This window comes from Scophthalmus maximus, chromosome 2 (assembly GCF_022379125.1).
Source record: "Scophthalmus maximus strain ysfricsl-2021 chromosome 2, ASM2237912v1, whole genome shotgun sequence".
Classification (NCBI taxonomy): domain Eukaryota; kingdom Metazoa; phylum Chordata; class Actinopteri; order Pleuronectiformes; family Scophthalmidae; genus Scophthalmus; species Scophthalmus maximus.
In genome coordinates, this window is record NC_061516.1 from 21,362,068 (window position 1) to 21,383,751 (window position 21,684).

The 21,684-nt window shown below is 45.2% G+C and overlaps 1 protein-coding gene across 3 annotated transcripts in view; it reads right to left on the minus strand.

Annotated features, from left to right (window-relative positions):
- Positions 1–21,684, minus strand: part of LOC118301392 (serine/threonine-protein kinase DCLK1) — a 42,041-nt gene that overhangs the window by 6,732 nt on the left and 13,625 nt on the right. The window contains exons 4-7 of one of the 3 annotated variants that reach the window (XM_035626868.2): positions 19,258–19,357; positions 17,111–17,218; positions 8,487–8,581; positions 645–732 (exon numbers count right to left, since the gene is read on the minus strand). In XM_035626868.2, the coding sequence (XP_035482761.1) occupies positions 645–732; positions 8,487–8,581; positions 17,111–17,218; positions 19,258–19,357 (391 nt within the window). Of the gene's footprint in view, positions 1–644; positions 733–1,992; positions 8,379–8,486; positions 8,582–9,933; positions 10,090–17,110; positions 17,219–19,257; positions 19,358–21,684 lie in introns of those variants that run through there. The other 2 variants (XM_035626871.2, XM_035626870.2) reach the window with 2 other exon arrangements.

Genomic DNA, 21,684 nt, shown 5'->3' on the forward strand with positions numbered 1-21,684 from the left:
CAGCACCATTTTTGTTAGCAAAATAATTCTTATTAAACAGCTATATTCATCCATGAGGTTTTAAAAAGAGGGCTCTAGTTACATCACACGGATGACATTTTGTCACACTCAGGCTCGGCAGAGTGCTAAGCGAAGGGTCATCTAACTGGCAAATGGAAAAGTAAATGTGGAACAAAGTGGCAAATCAAAATGCGAATATATGCAATTAGAATTCAATTAAATATGAATTCATGCATTGATTTGTAACACTTGGGAAGATTCCCTGGCTCCCCTATGAATGAACAGAATCAAAGATAGATGTCACATGATATTAAGACTTCTTTCACATCAAAGAGATTCATAACATGGAAGTCCTGGCTTTTCCCCTTCATAGTTTGCCAAAGAAACAAAATATAGCAGCGCCTTACTGTTTATAGTGTTACAGAGTTTAATGGAGTCTAAAGGGTGAAGAAAGAAAACCAGAGGAGGGGAAAGATGTGAGAAGTGCTGAGAACATAATGTACAAATCCCGAGAGGAACACGGAGATTGGAGAGAGCGATGCATCAAAGGTCACGAACATGATTCAGACGTGCATGCTATTTGCAAGTACAGCGCCTTTGCCCACTGACGGACAGATGGGACATGTAGCATAAAGTTTCCTCACCTTCACTAATGAGTCCATCCCCATCTTCCACTGACACTGAGCTGGAAACTTTAGCGGAGGATAGAGAGGTGGAAGAACCCTGGGAGCCCTACAGAGAGAGAGCAGGGTGGCAAGAGGAAGGTCATTTTTTGGTCGTGTTGCCCAAAATTGTTTTTTAATATCCACCTCACAATCAAACAAAATGCAGCGAAACAGTCCGTTCGGCTACAATCTCAAAAATGATCGACTCATCTCATTCCCGGAACATCCTTAAGTCTGTCTTTGCATCTGTCTGTCTAATGTATGATGCTGCGCGTGTTCCTGTGTGAACACTGTGCCCATGAAAATGGACAAAACAGATTTACTTAAGCCACTGAGCTGAATATAAACTAGTTTCCTGGTCTGCAAACCACCGGTGAATGTGTTTGTGTGTGTGTGCGCACGCTAGACCGACCAATGCACACAAACTGCATGCCAATAAGGTGCTCCTCATTCACAGAGCTTTGAGTAACCGCGGTGTAATTTTACCTTTCTTTTACACCTCACGACTAATTCATAACGCAAACTGGTTCATTACGTAAAAAACCCCAAAATACAGGCTTCGGCAACGTTAATGAAGGCAGGTGAATACTACCTTTCATCCGGTACGGGGGTCATTAGGGGAAAGAGAGTGGCTGAGATGCGGCGTCTGCCTCAATCTAAAGACAAAAACTCATTACGGCCTCCACCTCGTAACCCTCCGTCTGGTTGTCATGGAAGCAACAAGGATGGGGAGCGAGGATGGAGTCGAGACTGTAAATGAGAATCTACCCGCTCTGTGCTCCTTTCCTTGACTCTAAAATTCTTTGACTCTATTTGTTCAGTTTTGTTATTTGCCTCTTCATTGTTAAGATTTTTCGAGTGCTCAATTTCTATCTTTCCTCACTCTCCTTTTGTCCCCTCTCTGTTCGAATTCTTCTCTCCTGCCGCACAGTCTGTACCTAAGACCCAGCAGTGAAGGACCTTTGGGATTTGGGGGTTTGCAGTAGTCGAAAATAAATCCCGCAGGTGGAACTGGCAGATGTGGCCTTTGCCATCAGTTTTTTAAAGTAAAAGCTGAGCCCCTTGACAGATGTGAATTATTAACAAGTGCAGTTTTGCCTAATTCTATGTCTTCATGTGCCACTTGCCTGAAATGTTGAAACGGAAAAATATGTCATGTGTGAATTCACACCAGAGAGTATATTAAACAAATCAGTAGGTCCTGACGCCTTCGATGAGAAGAGAGTTTGAACATGCTACTGAAGCAATTGAAGCTGGCCACTGTTGTGATAATATAGACTATAATATATATAAAAAATATGCAAAATATACTAAATGAGGCCATAAATCGTATGGGTCATGAACCCCGCCTCCTCCATGTTGGCAGACGGGACATGGACCAAATTAAAAAGTCAAAGTATACGTCAAACACATTTTTTCCCAATGATAGTTTCTGCCATTGCAGGTACATTTATGAGCCTTATATATGTTCAAGTATTCCTGTTTCTTGTCAGTTTGGTTACATCATGATTTACAGCTGAGACTGACTCACGATTGGTCGTGTGCATGTATCGGTGGGACTTTGATACCAAGACTTGACTTGACGATCACTAGCGCATAGACTCTGGCTCCAAATTATTATAAATTAGCGCAATATGGCGGCACCCATATCTGGGATATTTTACCTTCATTTTTGTACAGTGTGAGTTTCTTTTTATATGTCAAATGTCAAATGAAATCACATAACAGGCTCCTGAAAGTGGGTTTTTCACAACAGTGCAGAACATATCGCGTTGTACAGTATGAAAATATTTGCTGGGAACAGATCTCAGTCGTAGTATAAAGCCAAGCTGTGTGTGACTGTGATGTAATGCGTGTGCATTCCAGGAAATAGAAGTAATTCTTAATTCTTCATTTGATTTCTTACATCCCGGCCTCATGTGAAGCTCTTTCTACGTCGTCCAGTCAGACTCTGATGCGGTCGTGAGAGTTCGCTCTCTGAGAGGAAAAGGCCACCCTTCGTAACCGACATAGATCTGACAACTATTTACAGAGCTGAGCTGCCCTACATCTCTGTAAGCCACGTAGCTGACAGCTCTTTTACTCACACTCTACCGCTGTAACCTGAAAGCCACCCAGGTGAGTGTAGCTGTGAGTCAGGCAGAGTTTGGTTTACGTAATGTTGTTTTTGGTCTGGCACTCGTCGCGTATCAAGAAAACCAACGTATTACTCATAAAGCCAATGACTCTCCTGTGCTTGTGCTCCAAAACATCCTTCTTCTGCTCTTTTATTTCCTCGGCCCGACTCGCCGCGTATATTTACTTCCCTTATCTCACATCCAGCCCCGCCGTCTACTCGCCCTCCCATTTTCAACTCCTATCTCCCTCTTCCTGCCACCGAGGGAAACAAAATACTGTTGCTATGGAAACTGTTCCCAGAAAGAGAGCGCGGCAGCTGATGAGACTTTCAGTGTGGAGACAGAAGCCCATATATGGCCATTTCCCGTCTGCGGGCCGGGCGGTACGGGTTCAGCCTTCTGTGAACACTGTGTCTCTTTCCAGCGTGAAAAACTGCGAGACAGATGGAGTGACAGACAGAGTCAGACAGGGTGAGACAGAAGGGGGACAAGAAGAGATAGGAGGAAGGATGTAGTCTGCTGCGGTTCATATGGATCATTAGATTTGACAGGAACTGTCGTGTTTTTGTTAGACCATCCGGCTTTCTCGCCGTTGCACAATGCGACGTACACTATTCCTGGCTCTGCCTCGCCACACGTTTGCTCTGGCCGTGACTCACACCGCTAGAAAACACACTGACAAACCTTTTACATCATGGCAGGAGCCGCAGCTCCTCAAACCCCCAAGGGCAACACTCAGCGGGCTGAATACTGATCAGTGCATGAACAGGAATTAATCAGGATGTCCATTATTGACCTTAAACGTGGAGAATCGTCTCGGAAAGCAGATGTGTAGCGGTGGGAATTATGATTCATTTTGCGGTTAAAAAGGGACGTCTGTCAATTTTCAGGAGTCAGCATTTAGCACGCGCCACACGTTTTACATAACCAACCTAAGGGGTAATGCTCGACGTGTCCTCAATGCCCCCGTTTGAAACAGATTACGTCCTAAAGCCTTCTTTCTCTCCGTCCCTTAAGCTGTGGGGAGGGGGGAGGGAGTCAGACCTTTTCTCCAGCAGCATTTCTTCACTTTCACTGTCATGCAATATCCAGCGAAGGCAGAATTTATTAGTGTTTACTTCAGAGGAAAGAAAAGTCTAAGAAGATCTGACAGAAATGGGGTACCGTTTTGTATTAACTTCCTGTCTGTCATAACAAAACAGGGTAGAGGAGATAAAACTTCTTGTCTCCTATTCTGGTGTCTAGACAGGCTGGAATCATAATCTATTTGACGCTGATCTGAAGAGATCAACACTGTTTGGGTTGTTCTGGCTCTCCGCTTCTCCCAGTTGGACACAGGGAAGTTTTCCAATCACGGCCCTTGTGGACTGCAATCCTGGGGAAATCACAGAAACGTGATTAAATGCTTCAGGGAAAATTAAAAACGAAGAAGGAGACTTGGGCTGCCTCATCACATAACAAAAAAAAAAATCCAGAACAGAGGCAGGGGAACAGGGAGGATGAATGCACCTCTGGGACTGTGTTTGTGTTGTAATCTCTGGTCTGCTCTGCTGAATACTGAAGTAAGTTTAACAAAGTGGAACCACTGATGAATATCTAATTAAAGACAATCATCTTCATCGTAATCATTCACCGTCGACTGGAAATGATCTCGATACGCGGTGTTTATGTATACGATGCAAAAGCATGAAAATAAATGCAAATGAAGAGCACGAGAAAGAAAGAAAAACACCATGTGAAAATGAAATGACGATGAATTTAATTGACAACAACAAATGGAAATTAATACATTAGACAAGGAAAAATACAGACAGAAAAAAAATGAGCCTTGGAGAGCTGGCAGCCTTACATCAGGAAATCACAATATGTAAATGACGCACCGGATGATCAAATATAATTTCTCGCACAAATTTTTTCCCGTTTACAGATCCGTCGTGAATGTAAATGGCAGTGCGAGGTCACCAATTTTTTTTAAGGGGGACTGTTAAAAAATACGCGAACACAAACCAGATCAGAAATGTTCGGGAACAAATCTGTTCGACGAACAATAAGCTTTGAAATTGCCGCAATTGCACCGTTTCCCCCCCTGTTTCCTCATGTGCCGCAGCCAGTCTCTTTGGCAGCCACGGGAACACAAATTGAACAAGCCATCCAATGACATCAACACAACAAACAACAAATACAATCTTAAGTAACAACAACACACTCACACGGATGAGATGAGACAATAATTGACAAGTTGAGAATACACACATGCTTCTTCAGTCTGCCCGCCCCTCCCTCTCACACACACACACACACACACACACACACACACACTCACATAATTTAATTATGAATCACCCAAAACACAAAATGTGGACGATAAGAGCGAGAGATGGGAGCATGCAGTTCAGTGGATTATGCACATGAATGACTCAGCGGTGAGAGGAGGATACAGGTGACATATACTATGGTCAACAATTAGCACTTTCCGTCTCTCGTACACTCCCACTGGTTGTCCTGTTGGAATCACAGACCATCTGTTTGCCTTCCGTCTGTCAGTCACTACTCTCTCTCTCTCTCTCTCTGTTTTTTTCTTTGAACAATTTATTTCCCCGCGTGTGTTTTCCACAATCTAACAGAGCTGTGGCCTCGCCGGCTCGTTTGGTTCGTCTGTTATGGTCTTCAAACGAGACGCCGACAGAAAACCCAATTCAAGGTTCGTGTCTGTGTCGACGTGCGTGCTTCTAGGTTCGATGATAAATATTACGGCAACGGGACCATGGGAAGCTGGAGTGCTCTGTGTGAAGCGGGAGGCCGTGTAAAGTACAAAGGAGAATAGGGGGGGTGGGTGGGTGACTACATGAATGTAGACCATCATGCTTTTGTTGTTAATTCATAAAAATGGGTCATACTAGCGCGAACCAACTGCGTGCAACTGTGCGCAAATGGCGATTGCATGTATTTTTCTGAAGCCTACGTGAACGGACAAGTGATTCTCTGTCTCTGTCCGTCTGTATGCATGCACTTATGTATGTGTGAAAGCGAAAAGGGAGGAGCCACGGCGCGGTGCCATGACTGCACGTTCTGCTCAGGGAAATAGGTTATGACGGTCTGAACTGAGCGAGCGGACCTATTTCCGGCAGCAAAGTGCCTCTAAGTGTTTAAACGCATGGTCCAGGGAGGTGAACTTTCTAAAAGCAATGCTCGTAGTAGGTCACTGAGGCTTCGTGGAAGCTTTCAATGCTTTTATTTGCTGAAATAAATTATTTGCTTACAAATAAAAAGAGAAAAAAAAATTCAGGTTTTCATTTCATGGAAAAGGGTCATTTTCTGAGTCACGGTGTGGTTCGATTGTGAGAAGTGATTTTAGGCACGAGGGTGAGAAAGGTCCTCACGTGCCATTGTAAGTGTAACAATAACAGGATTTGACTTTGTGTATGATTATTCGTGCATGTTTACACATAGGTAACAAACGAAGGAGAGAAAATGTGAAAATATGGCGTCGGGGACTTAATGACCTAATGTTGAGAAACACACACTCGGCTTGTTGCTGTGTACAACTCGAATTTAAATGCCATTTCGCTGAGGTCATGACCGCACGACACAGCGGATTTGTGAAGGCTAATGTTTGACGAGCGACGTGGGTGGAAGCCGAAAAAGACAGGCAGTGAGGAGAGGAAGGACATATACTGTATATACTTCGTCACCTCTTAAACCTCGACTTCCCGGGATGTCACTCTGAATCTTCGACGGGCGGGGAAGAAGACAGCAGCATAAACTGAGCACTTATCTTAAATTTAATGTAATATAATAATAATCTCTGATTATTAACTGCCCCTCTTTTTTTGGGGGATTCAACGAGGAGTAGAGAGAGAGAGTTTGTAGATGCCTGCACTTCCCAACCTGTTTCCCTTTCGACACCAAGATGCATGGTGACCCACTTCCAGTTATACAGATGACTGTGGAAGCTCCAGTGCACCTTGTTCTCTTTCCCCAGCGCCTATAACCTGAATTTGATCTGCGCCTGTTGCCCTGGCTGACCTTCATATCACATCAATACAACCTCATTAAATGATGGATTCACAGGCCTGAAGGCCAGACTCTCCGCCATCACATGTAGCACCACACTGGAGCTACTGAACGCAAGAAATTAATTCTTAATTCTGAGCTGATTTCATATATAGTCACTCATGAACACAAACATACACATGCACGCACACGCACGCGCGCGCACACACACACACACACACACACGCTAAGTAATTAGCAACCTCTTCTCTGGGTCCTATTCAAAATGTATTGACTTTAATCACATTCTTGCTTTCTCTCCCCCGAAAAAAAAGAAGTTGTTGTGCCTGCACCAATAAATAGCCCAATAATTACAATATAAATCACAGCTACATTTGCTGTCAGGGAGAATATTGATCCACACTTGCAGTGGGTTTTCAGTCAGTGAGTTTGCTTGAGAACTACTCATGCTGGAGGGAGCCCATACGAATGCATTACATGCTCTCATATTATAAAGTGCTGTGTCTATGTGCGGGCGAGGTGAGCCGAGCGTGTGAGTGTCTGTTTACGACGGAGAGGGGAGTAAATCAGCAACAGGCTTAGGAGCTCCTGCAAATTAAAGAGCGGCTGTTAGGATTGAGGCTGATATTAAAAGCTCACCATCACCACTGTCAAGGACTGGATTAACACATACTTTGATCTTGAACGTACGCTCACACACACACACACGCACGCACACGCACGCACGCACACACACACACACACACACACACACACACACACACACACCCTGCACATGAACCCAGCCTCTCTAATGCAGAATTCAAGGTTATCTGTGTGACGTGCATGCTCCCGTTCTGCTCATCAGTATTTTCTCTACAGTGACGACAAGATTTACAGTGTAGTATAGATTTAGTTTAGAAGCTTTAACACATTTTTTGAAAACCCAAGCCAGTCACTGGCATAAATAATCAAATTCGCTAATATAAAACGTGTTTCTAAATCTTTCACACAATAGGACAAGTACAAAATGACACAACTTGATAAAAAAAGTCATCCCCGATCAGAAGATCAGTAATATTTGGGTCTTCTCTTATGCTAACATGCAGAAAAGCACTGCCTGGTAGCTAACAGGGGATGCAAACCAAGTTTTTTTGCAGAGTAAAAACAGGCTTGAAGATTGGAGCACAAAGCCAATCGTGAGATCCGATATTGCACAAACTGCTGACTGACAGATCAGGTCTCATCTAAAAAAAGTCAGTGACAGCATCGCTCACTGTTGAGCTACCAAAGGCAGACCGAGTTCTCCATGAGGAACGAGAGCTTTAGGTCAACATGTGCGGGAATGTGACAGGAAATCATCGTGAGCAGGGGGGAAATGTGCCCTTTAAATCAATTAACATTGGATAAAGTTGTGACATTAGAGGATCCTAACACGAGCCTGCCGCTCTTGGACTCCCGTGGCAGCGCTGCGTGAGGGTCAGAGGTCAATGCCCCCGGCCCTTTCTGAGACACTATAGATGCTGGGATGTTGTGGTTCCTTCGCATTCTAGCAACTCTAAGATGTGGTCGGCCTATGCTCAGTCACAGCTTTGTCCTTTTCCTGAGAACATAGAGGGAATGTGTTATCGATTTAGCGTCACTAAAAGTTAAGGGCGACTGTGTGCGTGTGTGTGTGTGTGTGTGTGTGTGTAGTGCACTCTTGTCCTACCTGGCGTTGGCTGAGGCTGCCCGGGCTGGTCGGGGAGGGGCTGGGAGATTTTCCCGAATGAGGAGTGGAGAGCTGGCTGGCCGGCGTCCCGTTCACTGGAGGGAGACAAACGAGAGAGGAAATGGAGCAGGGTGGGATGGGAGGGGGTGAGACCGGGGAGAGAAATATTGAAATAGATGATCCTTTCGGTGCGAATGGATGTTTTTCTAGAACAGTTATATTTCAGTGTCTGGCAGCGGCCCACACTTCCACCCTCAGCATCTATCCATTCACATGAGTGAGGCAGAGGAGAAGAAGAAGAGGGGGAGTAGAGGAAAAGAGGAAGAGAGCACTACAGTCCACATTGCTCTTATTTTTTTTTTTTTTTTAACCTCAGCCAAAACACAAATAATGTTGCTACAAATCTCCCTGAAACAATCCAGTAATGCCTGGGCTTCAAGTGCAAGGCTGGGAGTCTACATACAGCGCACAGGCTGTCCTCATCCCCCCCCCCCCCCCCCCCACCCCCCCCCCCCCCCCACCCCATTTAATGCACTGGTGACCTCAGCTCGGTCTACTTCTCCAGCTGCAGCACAGCACAAAAAAAAAGAAAGAAGAAAAACCCCAGCGGCATCACCTCATTTTTAAACAAGAACATCAGATTAATCAACGCTGCGCCCCATTCTCCTGTGTGCGGTCAAGCAAAAGAACAAGGCAGCAAAAGTGTGGCAGCATCACAGACCTGCACGCCAGACGAGAGCCGGTGTCTCATTCGACTGCAGACATGGGACATTTCCCCTTGGCAACCAGACACTGTCTCACCTCAAGACAACTCAAGGTGGCCCTGACTGAACTACATGGATCTTTTCCCCCCCCAAAATAATAAAAATCTCTTTTGTCTTATTTTCTGTCATTTCCCAGCCCTTCAAAATAAAATCACAAATGTCAGTGTACAGCCTTAAACCCATTTCCAGAGCCTGTCCTTCTTGATGCAGCACGAGAAATGGGAGCCACGGTAAGACCACCATTGTGTAATGTTTCATTCAAGGAACTTTCTGCATTATTCCACAGAAAGAAGCCGAGGACCCCGCAGCGACTGCCACTGCATCACACCACTCTGCTTCCATTCAAATGGAATAGGACCAATGCAAATAAAGCTGCTCTTGTTTCCCCGCAGACATCTTCATTGATGAAATTCAGCATCGGCGCTTACGCACACCGGACTGACGCGCCTCGCGGTTACACAACGGTCGGCGCGCGTAACCGTCCATCTCCCGTTGACTTCACAGTGCCAACAAAAAATCACCACACTGCAGCTCGTAGGAGCCGATGGCGATTCAGCCATCACACCAGGGGGCGGCCCGAGCAGGGACAAGTAAAGTTTACGCGGTCTGGGGGGACGGGGGACGGATGGACGGATGGATGGACGAATGGACGGATGGATGGATGGATGAGAAATGGATCCTACCTTCCACTTCCAGCATGATGGGAAATGCACAGTGATAATCCAACGCGGTGTAAAAAGAGAGGAGGGAGGAGAAGAAGAAAAAAGAGGATGGACAGCAGCAGCACCTCCTGTAGACGAGCTCCGTCCGAGTGTGATAGTAAACTGTGGTGAATGGGACAGAGAGGGAGAGGGAGAGGGAGAGAGAGAGAGAGAGAGAGAGAGAGAGAGAGAGAGAGAGAGAGAGAGAGAGAGACGGAGCGGCGCTGTACTACGAGGAGGAGAGGAGGCGGGGAGCGAGGCTGCTTGCGCAAACCCTGACGCGCACCGGCACCGGGAACAGAGAGAGAGAGAGAGAGAGAGAGAGAGAGAGAGAGAGAGAGAGAGAGAGAGGGAGAGAGAGAGAGAGAGAGAGAGGGAGATGGAGAGAGGGAGAGGGAGAGAGGGAGATGGAGAGAGGGAGAGAGGGAGAGGGAGAGAGGGAGAGAGAGAGAGGGAGAGGGAAAGAGGGAGATGGAGAGAGGGAGAGGGAGGGACAGGGAGAGAGAGAGAGAGAGAGGGAGAGAGGGAGATGGAGAGAGGGAGATGGAGAGAGGGAGAGACAGGGACAGGGAGAGAGAGAGAGAGAGAGAGAGAGGGAGAGAGGGAGATGGAGAGAGGGAGAGGGAGGGACGGGGAGAGAGAGAGAGAGAGAGAGAGAGAGAGAGAGAGAGAGAGAGAGAGAGAGAGAGAGAGAGGGAGATGGAGAGAGGGAGAGGGAGAGAGGGAGATGGAGAGAGGGAGAGAGGGAGAGGGAGAGACAGGGAGAGGGAAAGAGGGAGATGGAGAGAGGGAGAGGGAGAGAGGGAGAGGGAGAGACAGGGAGAGAGAGAGAGAGAGAGAGAGAGAGAGGGAGAGAGGGAGATGGAGAGAGGGAGATGGAGAGAGGGAGAGGGAAAGAGGGAGATGGAGAGAGGGAGAGAGGGAGAGGGAGAGACAGGGAGAGGGAAAGAGGGAGATGGAGAGAGGGAGAGGGAGAGAGGGAGAGGGAGAGACAGGGAGAGAGAGAGAGAGAGAGAGAGAGAGAGGGAGAGAGGGAGATGGAGAGAGGGAGATGGAGAGAGGGAGAGGGAGAGGGAAAGAGGGAGATGGAGAGAGAGAGAGAGAGAGAGGGAAAGAGGGAGAGGGAGGGACAGGGAGAGAGAGAGAGAGAGAGAGAGAGAGGGAAAGAGGGAGAGGGAGGGACAGGGAGAGAGAGAGAGAGAGAGAGAGAGAGGGAGAGAGAGAGAGATGGAGAGGGAGAGAGAGAGAGACATCCTCGAAGCAAAGCTGCAGCATGCTCTGCATTTCAGGCTGATTTTGTACTTATTCCTGCAGCGCTGCACATCAGGCAGAGCTCATCACGCCGAAGGTGTGGAGGTACATGAAGGCCCAAAGCAGAGAGATGCTCAACAATGTGAAACTACCTGCAGGAGCCTTCCTGTTTGGGAATACATGAGTCAACCTGTGCTCCAAGCCGTTCCAAATGTTCAAATGTTGTCGAGCAAGACACTCTGGACATCCGCAGTGTTTGTGAGATACTGATTTGACCACAGTGAAGTGCAGCCACAGAGGACGTTGTTCAGCTCCTTGTGTGAAACACAGTGGTTACACAATGCTTCTCATGTAGAGCCTTCATAAGTGATATGTATTCCGTCGATCCAACAGTTGTTGCCTTGGTCAGGGGATCATTAGAAATCCTCAGCATTCATCCTCTGGGGACCATGAATATCTGCACCAAAGTCGTGGCCTTTATTTTAAGAACCACATCACACCATCGCACGAATAACAAACACATATACGGTTCTTGATATAAAACACATGGGGACATATAAGGAAGTTCCTGTATTTTCTGTTAGGGCTGTCAAAAAGGTATTGTGGGAAACTCAAGGCATGACATCAGTGAGTATAGCGGTAACACAACGTTTGGGGACAGTTGCGCCAAGAAAATAGGAGCTAAAAATGATAAAGTCACGTGTTTATGAAACAACATTGTGCTGTTTCATAAACATAATTCTGCCTTGAAGCACACACACACACACACACACACACACACACACACACACACACACACACACACACACACACACACACACACACACACACACACACACACACACACACACACACACACACACACACACACACACACACACACACACACCCCCCATCACTTCCCCGTTAATTTGAGCTGGCATGAGGCATCGGAGGTGAGCAGAGAAGACAGATGGCGGGACGGGGAGAGAAACTATGTGTACGGGTGCAAATTGTTTTCTCACGTTAATTTTGGATCCGTGTGTATAGACACTAAACCGGGGTTGTGAGATCAGAGCGATGACAGTGTCAGGGTGACACGCAAGAACCTGTCCACACCCACCCGCACATACTGTGAGACTCTATTTTGACTCTATTTTACAATTGTGCAAGTGTGAGGTGATGCTTCACGTGGAAACTCTTTACGCAGTTGCCACTGTGTCAAATAGCAGATGGACAGACACGGTGGTTGTTTGGCTTCATTCGCACAAAACCTTACATTTCTGTAGGATAATGCAAAATTTTAATTTGGTGGTAAAACATTCCAACAATTTTGCACATGGTGATAATCAATTTTGTGCAAAAACACATTCAAAATATCACACCGCTTTCAGATGGCTATAGGGACCTTCATTTAAAGAGATGTGCAACACTGTCTAAAGCTGTTTAAGAAGCACACAAAGAAATTAGGTTTCCGTCTGTATTTAAAATTCCCTGTCCGAGGCAACTGATTCATTATGAAGCAGAAGGTGTAACTGAAACAGTCACAGCCCCCAACCAAACCTAACCTTTAATAAATCCTGTGACTTTGAAAACCATTTGGATGCACCAGTGTCCCAATAAAGATCTACTTAAATGTCTATTCATTTGTGTGTATATAAGATAAGATAAGATAAGATAGACCTTTATTCGTCCCACAATGGGGAAATTCGGGCATTTCAGCCGCAAGAATATATAAGAAATTCACAAAAAAGGGTTAGTATGTACAAAATTTAACAAAAAAATAACATTAAATAAAAAAATCCCCAAAGGTATATAAATACTATATTAAAAGCAGTAGCATATAGTTTGCACATGGAATATAAAAAAATATAAAGTATAAATATTGCACAGTAAGTTGTTGCAAGTGTATCGGTGAGTTATTTTACAGTGGTTGAGTCCTGTGTGTGTTTGTGTGAGTCCTATTGAGAGCAGTGCTGGTTGTGCAGTGTGTGTGAAGGAAGGACCTGCGGTACCGCTCCTTCACACACGTAGGGCGAAGGAGCCGGTCGCTGACGGAGCTGTTCAGTGCAGAGACAGTGTCCATCACTGACGATAGCTTTGCTACCATCCTCCTCTCTCCCACCACCTGCACTGTGTCCAGGGGGCATCCCAGGACAGAGCTGGCCTTCCTGATCAGTCTGTCTAGTCTCCTCCTGTCAGCTGTTGACATGCTGCTGCTCCAGCAGAAAATGGCTGATGCCACCAGTGTCAAAGAAGGTCTCGAGGGCCCCCGGCACTCCAAAGGACCTGAGCCTCCTGAGCAGGTACAGTCTGTTCTGGCCCTATAAATATACAGTATATATGTGTGTGTGTGTGTGTTTGTTTTGTTTTGACCGATCATGATATATATATATATACATATATGCAACAGACAAACAAACAAACACATTTGATTCAACAATAAAAAAACAACGTATTATCGGTAAGTTATAATAACGTTTGTGTCTGTCTGTCTCACCAGTCTGTTTGTGCGTCCCTCACACACACACACACACACACACACACACACACACACACACACACACACACACACACACACACACACACACACACACACACACACACACACACACACACACACACACACACACACACACACACACACACACACACACACACCATGAGAAGCAGCCGGACCCACAGAAGGACACCAGGTGGTGTTTGACAGCACGAGCGTTGCGTTACAAGCTCTCTCTCTCAATCAATCACCCCGTCTCTCAGTCTCTCACTACCTCAGACATAAATTTACGCCTCGCATTCTTCTCTCTGTGCAGCTCCTTCAGTCCAGATTATTGGATGTGATAATGATTCATTTTTCTTTTCTTTTTTAATCAAAGCCCGTGTTGGCTAAATGAAAAATGAAAATGGGACCTTGAGGCGACTCTCACCACACCTGAAGACCTGCAGAGCTCTTTATCGTCTCTGTCGCTCCAAGTGTGAGAGTGGATGAGAAATAATAGGATTCTGCTATAGCGCTGGTTTCTAGATATCAATCAGTAGACAGCTTTCCTGTCATCTATTGACTTCCCTGCCAAGATCGCAGATAAATTGTTTTTTGAGTTTAGCTGCACTTAAGTAACTGAATAATCAATTAATAAAATTTTGATGTGCAGAGTTAATTGTTTTAAAAAGCTGGGTCTCTAACAGTGATACAAACAGGACTCCTCTGTTTCAACTGGAGTGTCATCAATTCATATAAATATGTGCCTAATCAATAAGCTTAAATAATCATATTCATAATAATAACAACTTTTGAAGAGTTGTTGTGGTTGACTTGACGTGATTTGACCTGTCACTTCAGCAGCAGTTCGATGTGATGCAGCTCAGAACACACGTTTGATAGTTATGGCAAAATGCAACTTTGACATCCTTTCTCGAATATTAAACAAATCCCAAACGCATCTTTCACAAGTGTAAAGGTAACATCATGCCACTAGAACACAGCGAATCTATGAATTTTGAAATTGCTGCCATCGTCTGTGTCAACAAAACGTTGTAATTTCTTTCCCACATCACTCACTGGGAGATAATCTGCTTCATCTGATTTGAAATTGTATAATGTTCATTATTAGTTTGGAGACAAGATCTCAGTTAGGGCGTCTTGTGGACACATGGAATAACAACAGAAAGGGCACCTCAATAAACCATGTGCGCACAGTAACAAATGTTATTGACTATTACCATAATCCTCAGACAAATTGTCCTCGGGGGGAAAGGGGGCCATGGTCCCTGTTAAAATGCAGGCTCCGTCAGCTGTTTATCATTATCTCCGGTCGCTCCAAACCCCCCCAACTCTCCTGGTACAAACTGATGATGTTGTGGGTAATGAATACTAATGCAGCACAAAACAGTCAACGGCAATCTGGGAACATTTGCTGACGTGAAGCGGCCGAAGCGGCGCCAGAAGGGGGAACAAACCCCGGGACGTTCTGACTCAGGGCCCCAGCGAGGACCGAGCGTCAGTCAGCTCTGCTCTCCACTGCAGGCCTTTATTTCCCACCGGAAGTCACTGCCATATATGGCACATAAGACTATTGTGTCCGTAGCTACATGCTCCGTCTGTGCTATGTTTCCATGGCAACCAAGACGAGTTAGTCTTCTACCTCTCTCCCTTTCTCTTTCTCACACACACACACGCACACGCACACACACACACACACACTAGTATACACCTTCATTCCAGACTCGCTTCAGCCAACGAGATCAGATCGCGCGTGACTCACTCTCATAACCTTTTCCACAAAGTTTTTTCAGGCCATCACCACCCAGAACTCCCCCCCCCCCGCCCCAGCTGTTTCTATCCCCCTTACTTTTTATTTTTTTTTACTTCCATCTCACAGCTCAAAACACAAAAACTACTGGTTTTCATTATAACATAGCTGTTTTTGGAGACATCACCAAATAAATTGGAAAAAAAGCATGTGCCTGTGCTTCAGCAGCAGGTGGAATTATTTCGTCCTGAATTTCTGCACGTTGCATCACCCCTGGAATCAGCCCAAATCCTAATGCCTCCTCGCGCTCAAATAACAAAATGATAACGGTGGGAGAAAGTCATGTGTGCTGTTGAACAAACTGGCCGTTTTCTCCCCCCACACAGCCAAAGCTTAAGCTGTGCAATCAAGAAAAGAACAACCAGATATTTGGTAAAAGCTCATAAGTGATCACCAAGTCCTCCCCAGCCTTGAGCCAGAGTGAACGTCTGCCACACACAAAGCTGCATTGAGCTGTAGAAATCATTATTCCTCTTCATTATTTAGCACCATTTCATTTTGTTTCCTTTGTCCTCAACAAAAAAATGTTTTGGCCTTGTTATTATCAGCCATAAACAAAGCAGAAGGGAGCATCTCATCACATTTTCTTTAGTATATCAGGTGAAGAGCAGCTTGTGGGGAGCTGCGACCTCTTTCCCTCTTCTCTGCTGCTCATCTTCATTCACGCACGGTCGCACCCCCCCCCCCTTTTTTTTTTACCTCTCTGTTTGCCTTTTTTTCTACGCTCCCTCGTGAAATCATTCTCATTTGAATTCATATTCTGAATGCAATGAGACACAGCTCACACACACACACACACACACTCATGCACACACAGCTCACACTGCCAGACACACACAGCTCTGATGTCATTGCAGTGTTTGTTCATACTGTTTTCATTCGCCGTGGGTCTGCAACACTGATTAAGCATTGAGCTCGAAAAGTACCAAGCGATCGCATGAGGAAGTATTAGGACACAAACAAGTCCCAACCATGTGCTGTAGGTAAGCTGCACATGCTCATCATGCACAAACACCCAGATGCAAGCAAACACTGACACACACTCAATAAAAAGAATCGGATGTTGCTATGTATACCCCAATACAGCAATGCTAACTTGTATTCACTCATATTTAATTCAGTAATATTGTAATAACGACATTTCATCATGGCGAATGATTGGATAATATCAATGAGCCGTAGATCGTGTCAGTAATGTCATTGGTTGCGAAATTTAACGCATTACGACACTGTATGACGTCATTTTCTGACTTCAGAGTGACGTCATGATAACATCATTCCTACCATATGATCATTAATTATTTTTCGATATACATTAGCTTCATTTTGTGTCTATAGTCTTATAATGCAGAGATACCTAAAAAAAAATGCATTTTTGCATGGCGTCATTTTCTGATATCCTGACTTATCACTTATCATATAATATCATATAATGGAGAATCATTTTTCTGTTCAATATAAGGATTATATTGTCTCTCTAGCTCTATCGGATTATCCATTGCGGATATATATTCAAAAAGTTCGGCATCTGGAGATACAGCGTCCGCCCAAGTAATATTCCCATCTACAGGAGAGGAAAAAGAGGAAGAAGAAGGAAACTTGTTTGATTGACTTACAGGATGCAGGGGACTTGCTGCGTCGAGTTTGGATCACATTCCTGGGGGAGCCTCGGCTCAGAGAGCCAGACATCTTCCCATAGGCCACCGACTTCATCATACGGCACTCTGCGAGCACACAGACAAAACAGACGGATGGGTTCAGAAGAAAAAAACGCAGATTCCGTCGCATTCATTTAATCATCCACACAAATAGTCTCCCAAGCTCATACGTCTTAGACAGACGGTCCCAAGGCGAATCCAGGGACTCGGAAGTATTTTCAGTCCAAATCCAAGCGAGGTAGAAAATGAACTGCTACAGGTAAAGGACGAGAGAGCTGCTGCACTCGTGCTGCTGAAGGAAGGAATATTAAGTGTGTGACACTGTGACACACATGAATAACCCCCCAAAAAAGAAGCTTTGACACAATAACAACTGAGCATTTTGAAACAAAAGTTGCTTCAGGCTGAAATTCAGATCTTATGGTTTATTAACCAACTATTGTTTTTATATTTTGGATTGATTTTGACCTTTAGTCATACAAAAAACCAACACAGCTGTAATTGGTTTTACCTTCAGGTCCCCTTGCTTTCCAAACACAGTTATTGTCGGAGTTGCAGGAGTGACAGTGGCGACTGACGGAGGTCTGATGTTTTATATAGACACACAGTCCGAATAAATGAGTTATGTGGTGGTATTCACACTCGACCCCTGCCTCCTTCATCCCCAAAATTTTGCTCCTCTCCTGTTCATTAACCCAGCCCCATTATAGCTCATTACCACCAGCGGGAAGGCGAAATTATACACAGTCTGGCATTTGTGTGTGTGTGTGTGTGTGTGTGTGTGTGTGTGTGTGTGTGTGTGTGTGTGTGTGTGTGTGATGTCCTCGTGTGGCAGTCACTGTGGCCCCGAGTAATGTACAATGCAGAGTGTTAACATGATGACAGTGTGCCAGAGCTGAGGCAGAGGCGATAATTATAGTGATGCCGAGAGCGGGCAAAGTTGTCTGCAGCTCTGACTCCGACTGTCTCTCTGTTTGGTTTGCAGCTCTGCTTGCCTGTCTGTCTGTCTGTCTATTTCTGCCTCCTGCGCCTCCTGCTCTTCACGACATGAGATGTCAAAATGTGCCCGCTGTCCTCTGGCACAGAAAAAAAATATATATATATATATATATATATATATATATATATATATATATATATATATATATATATATATATATATATATATATATATATATATATATATATGTTCATCACTCTGTGTGGGGACAAAACTCGGTTCGTACACAGACTCATTTTACCTCGATAGTCCCCACAAGGTTAGGCATTGATTTGAGATTAGGGCTGACCTGAATGAGATAGAGATAGATGAAGATCTTTATCGTCACTGTACAAGTAGAATGAAATTTGAATTGGAGCAATACTACAACCGAAAGGATAAAAGCATGAAATAGAAGCCATAAAAAGGAAAAGGAAAACCTTATGGTTAAGAAAACATAAGAGTCATTTTCTCATAGACTTCTCTAGAAAGGATGACAAGTATAACGTATTTCTCTGCGCCAGAGTTTTGTGGTCTTTCTCCAGAGAGAAGAAGGTTCACAAAGAGAAACTGGCTATTGGAAGCAGCAAGCCATTATATTTTGCAAATGAAAAGAGTGTAAGGGGGCAGAGAAGGAGGGAAGATGGGGAGGAGGGGGGAAAAAAGAGAAAAACAACAGGAGGGCGGAGGTGGACATTGGTGACCCAGGTGGGATGGATATTATTAAATTGCTGAAGGGATACAGGGGGAATAAATGAATTGGGGGGGGGACTTTGAACAAAAGCCTTGGCACACTCATTCATGTAGGAGACAGGGAGAGGGACGAGAGGATGAGAATGCAGATGAGCGCTAAATGGCAGCCGTCCTCAATGGTGGAGGGGAAAAGAGGAGGAAGTGGAACAATGGTACAATAGGTTAGATGATGGCTTTAGAAGGAGAAGAGAGCAGGGGGCGTGATGAGGTGGACACTGCTCTCCCACCTGAACCAGGGACCTGTGTCACATTGAGGGAAGACGGGGAAGGGCTACTGCGGGAGTGAAAGGACATGGGGGTACATTTCTTTAAGCGGTCGACAAGGAGGGAAACCAGAGAGGGGCGGACCACGTCCGAGGGACGAACGGCTCACCAGTCGCGTCCAGCATCAGGTCATCTTGGTAGCGCAACTTCTCCGGTCCACACGCGACAAAAACGTCTTCATCACCGAAGAAGTCTTGCAGACATGCCACCTGGAGACAGAGACACGCGGATGGCTTCAGTCATGCAGATACACACATTCTCCTTCCGGCAAACTGCCAAGAGCAATGGCAGCTTTTTTTGGTGATGGGGGGGGGGGGGGGGGGGGCTGAATCTGTTGTCTGCATATTGTTAAAATGACAACTCTCTAATCAGACGTCTAGTTTCCGTTCTTCTAGGTGACTGATACTGTGCGTGACATACACGACATGAATTGGATTCATGTGCTCAGGTGGAAAGGCGACACGAGGCCGAGCCCCAGGAGACGGATATGGAACATCGCAGGTGTCTGCCTGTGTGTTTCTGTTTTGAGCGCCTGCTCATTAGTGTCTGTGAATGTCTTTGCACACGGCAAACATGTCCCCGGGCCGCCGGGCGGTGTTGGTTTCTGCACTTAATCAGTCCATCAGCGACCACATCGAGACCTCGCTGACTCATTTGCTAATGCGCTGCAGCACGTGCGCCGGGCGTGGGGACAAGAAAGTGGGGGGGGGGGGGATCTGTTCCCTGAAAACACAGTATCTCATGAATGGTAATGAATGACAAAAAAAAAAAAAAGGGAACTGAGACCAGAGATGTAAGTGCGCATATATGTGAGAGAGAGAGAGAGAGAGAGAGAGAGAGAGAGAGAGGTTAACTCTGAGTTATCTGACTCACAGACGCAGAGTCGTCCTAGTGAGTCACAGTCATTCTTTGACTGACTCCATATTGTGACGTTAACACCAAATGTACAGGGACACGCCGACCCTGTTGTAAAAAACATTAAAGCACTGAGTCACTACAACACAACACAACAGGAACTGGATGAATAAGACGACAGGTTGGGGTTTTTTTGGTCTGCAGAATCTTGCATTTTGCCTACAGGTGCCTGATTGATTCATTATTCTCAAATGTTCAACCTCCTTACCTGCTTCATTCTGTCAGCACAAGACAGATGTTTTATCACATCTGTAATTTCACCTGCGAAGAAGTCAATAAGGTGCTCATCATGACAAATTGGCTGAGCTGCTCTTCATTGTTTTCTCTATTTGATTTGGAAGACGGCTGATTCCATATCTGATCTGAACTCGGCATGAATTACACAAATAACTTTAATTACACCCCACAGGCCAACCATCACATTTCAATGCCGAGACATCAATATCCCAAATTACATTTCCCGATAGGCAGGTTAGGATTTACAAGAAGACAATAGTTTATTCATCCTCTATGACGAATCTCCCACCAAAAACCTATTAGGAGCTATTACAGTTTAAGCTGCGTGCATGTCGAGCACCGCCTGGGGTTAACACACAAACAAAGAGCCACCGTTGATGCATTTCCCTGGCAATTAACATCCAAGAATCCATTACAATTGCTTTATTAGCCACCGATCAACACCCCAAAAGAAAGTCACAGCTAAAATACAACAACCAAATAGGCGATAAACAGCAAAGAGGCCATTCATACACACGGACACGGACACTCACAGACGGACACACACGGACACACACGGACACACACGGACACACACGCACACACAGACACACACGGACGGACACACACGGACACACACGCACACACAGACACACACAGACACACACACACACAACCAGCCGATGGGGTGCAAAAAAAGTTTCATCGCAGACAGAAAGTAGAGTTTTCATTTAACTTTTCAGACACGTTTCTGCACAGGCACACGTGGACACTCGAGGAAGAGATTCTGGTCTCAAGAAGAAAAAACAGAGTGCATATTGCCTTGTCCCCTGATATCCCCTGATACCGTGTCAGTGATTATTTCAGACGCGAGCGTCTCGGATTCCTAACAAGATGGCTGTGGTACAGATGCCGGTGCCGTTAACACCTCCCCAGTGTGTCTAGGCCACTTCTACCTCTCGTTGAGGTGTTTTTGTTTTTGCTTTTTTTTTTTTTCACCGTAGTTTCACATTATTTTCATCTTTATCATCAATTCCATATTGCTTGCTGCTGCATACACTACTTGCAATATCCATCTCAGCGATGGTCCTTTCTCATTATTTTCAGACATTGGATTATTTATCAACTATTAAATGGCGTCGGCAAAATCATGTCACCACAAGAATTCTCTGGTTTCGTCTTCTCAAAAGGGAAGGTTCTTTTGTCTGGTATATGCTGGTATATATGGTAAGCTTTCAGTCTGTGGATTTAGAAAAAAATAGCCCTGGGTAATTGAGATGAACGTTTTTCACAATTTTCTGATATTTCGTTAAATGTGAATCATTTTAATCAAGAAGACAATCGGCAGATTATTTGATAAAGAAAATAATGAATAGTCGCAGCCCTCATTTGCTAATTTTTGTCA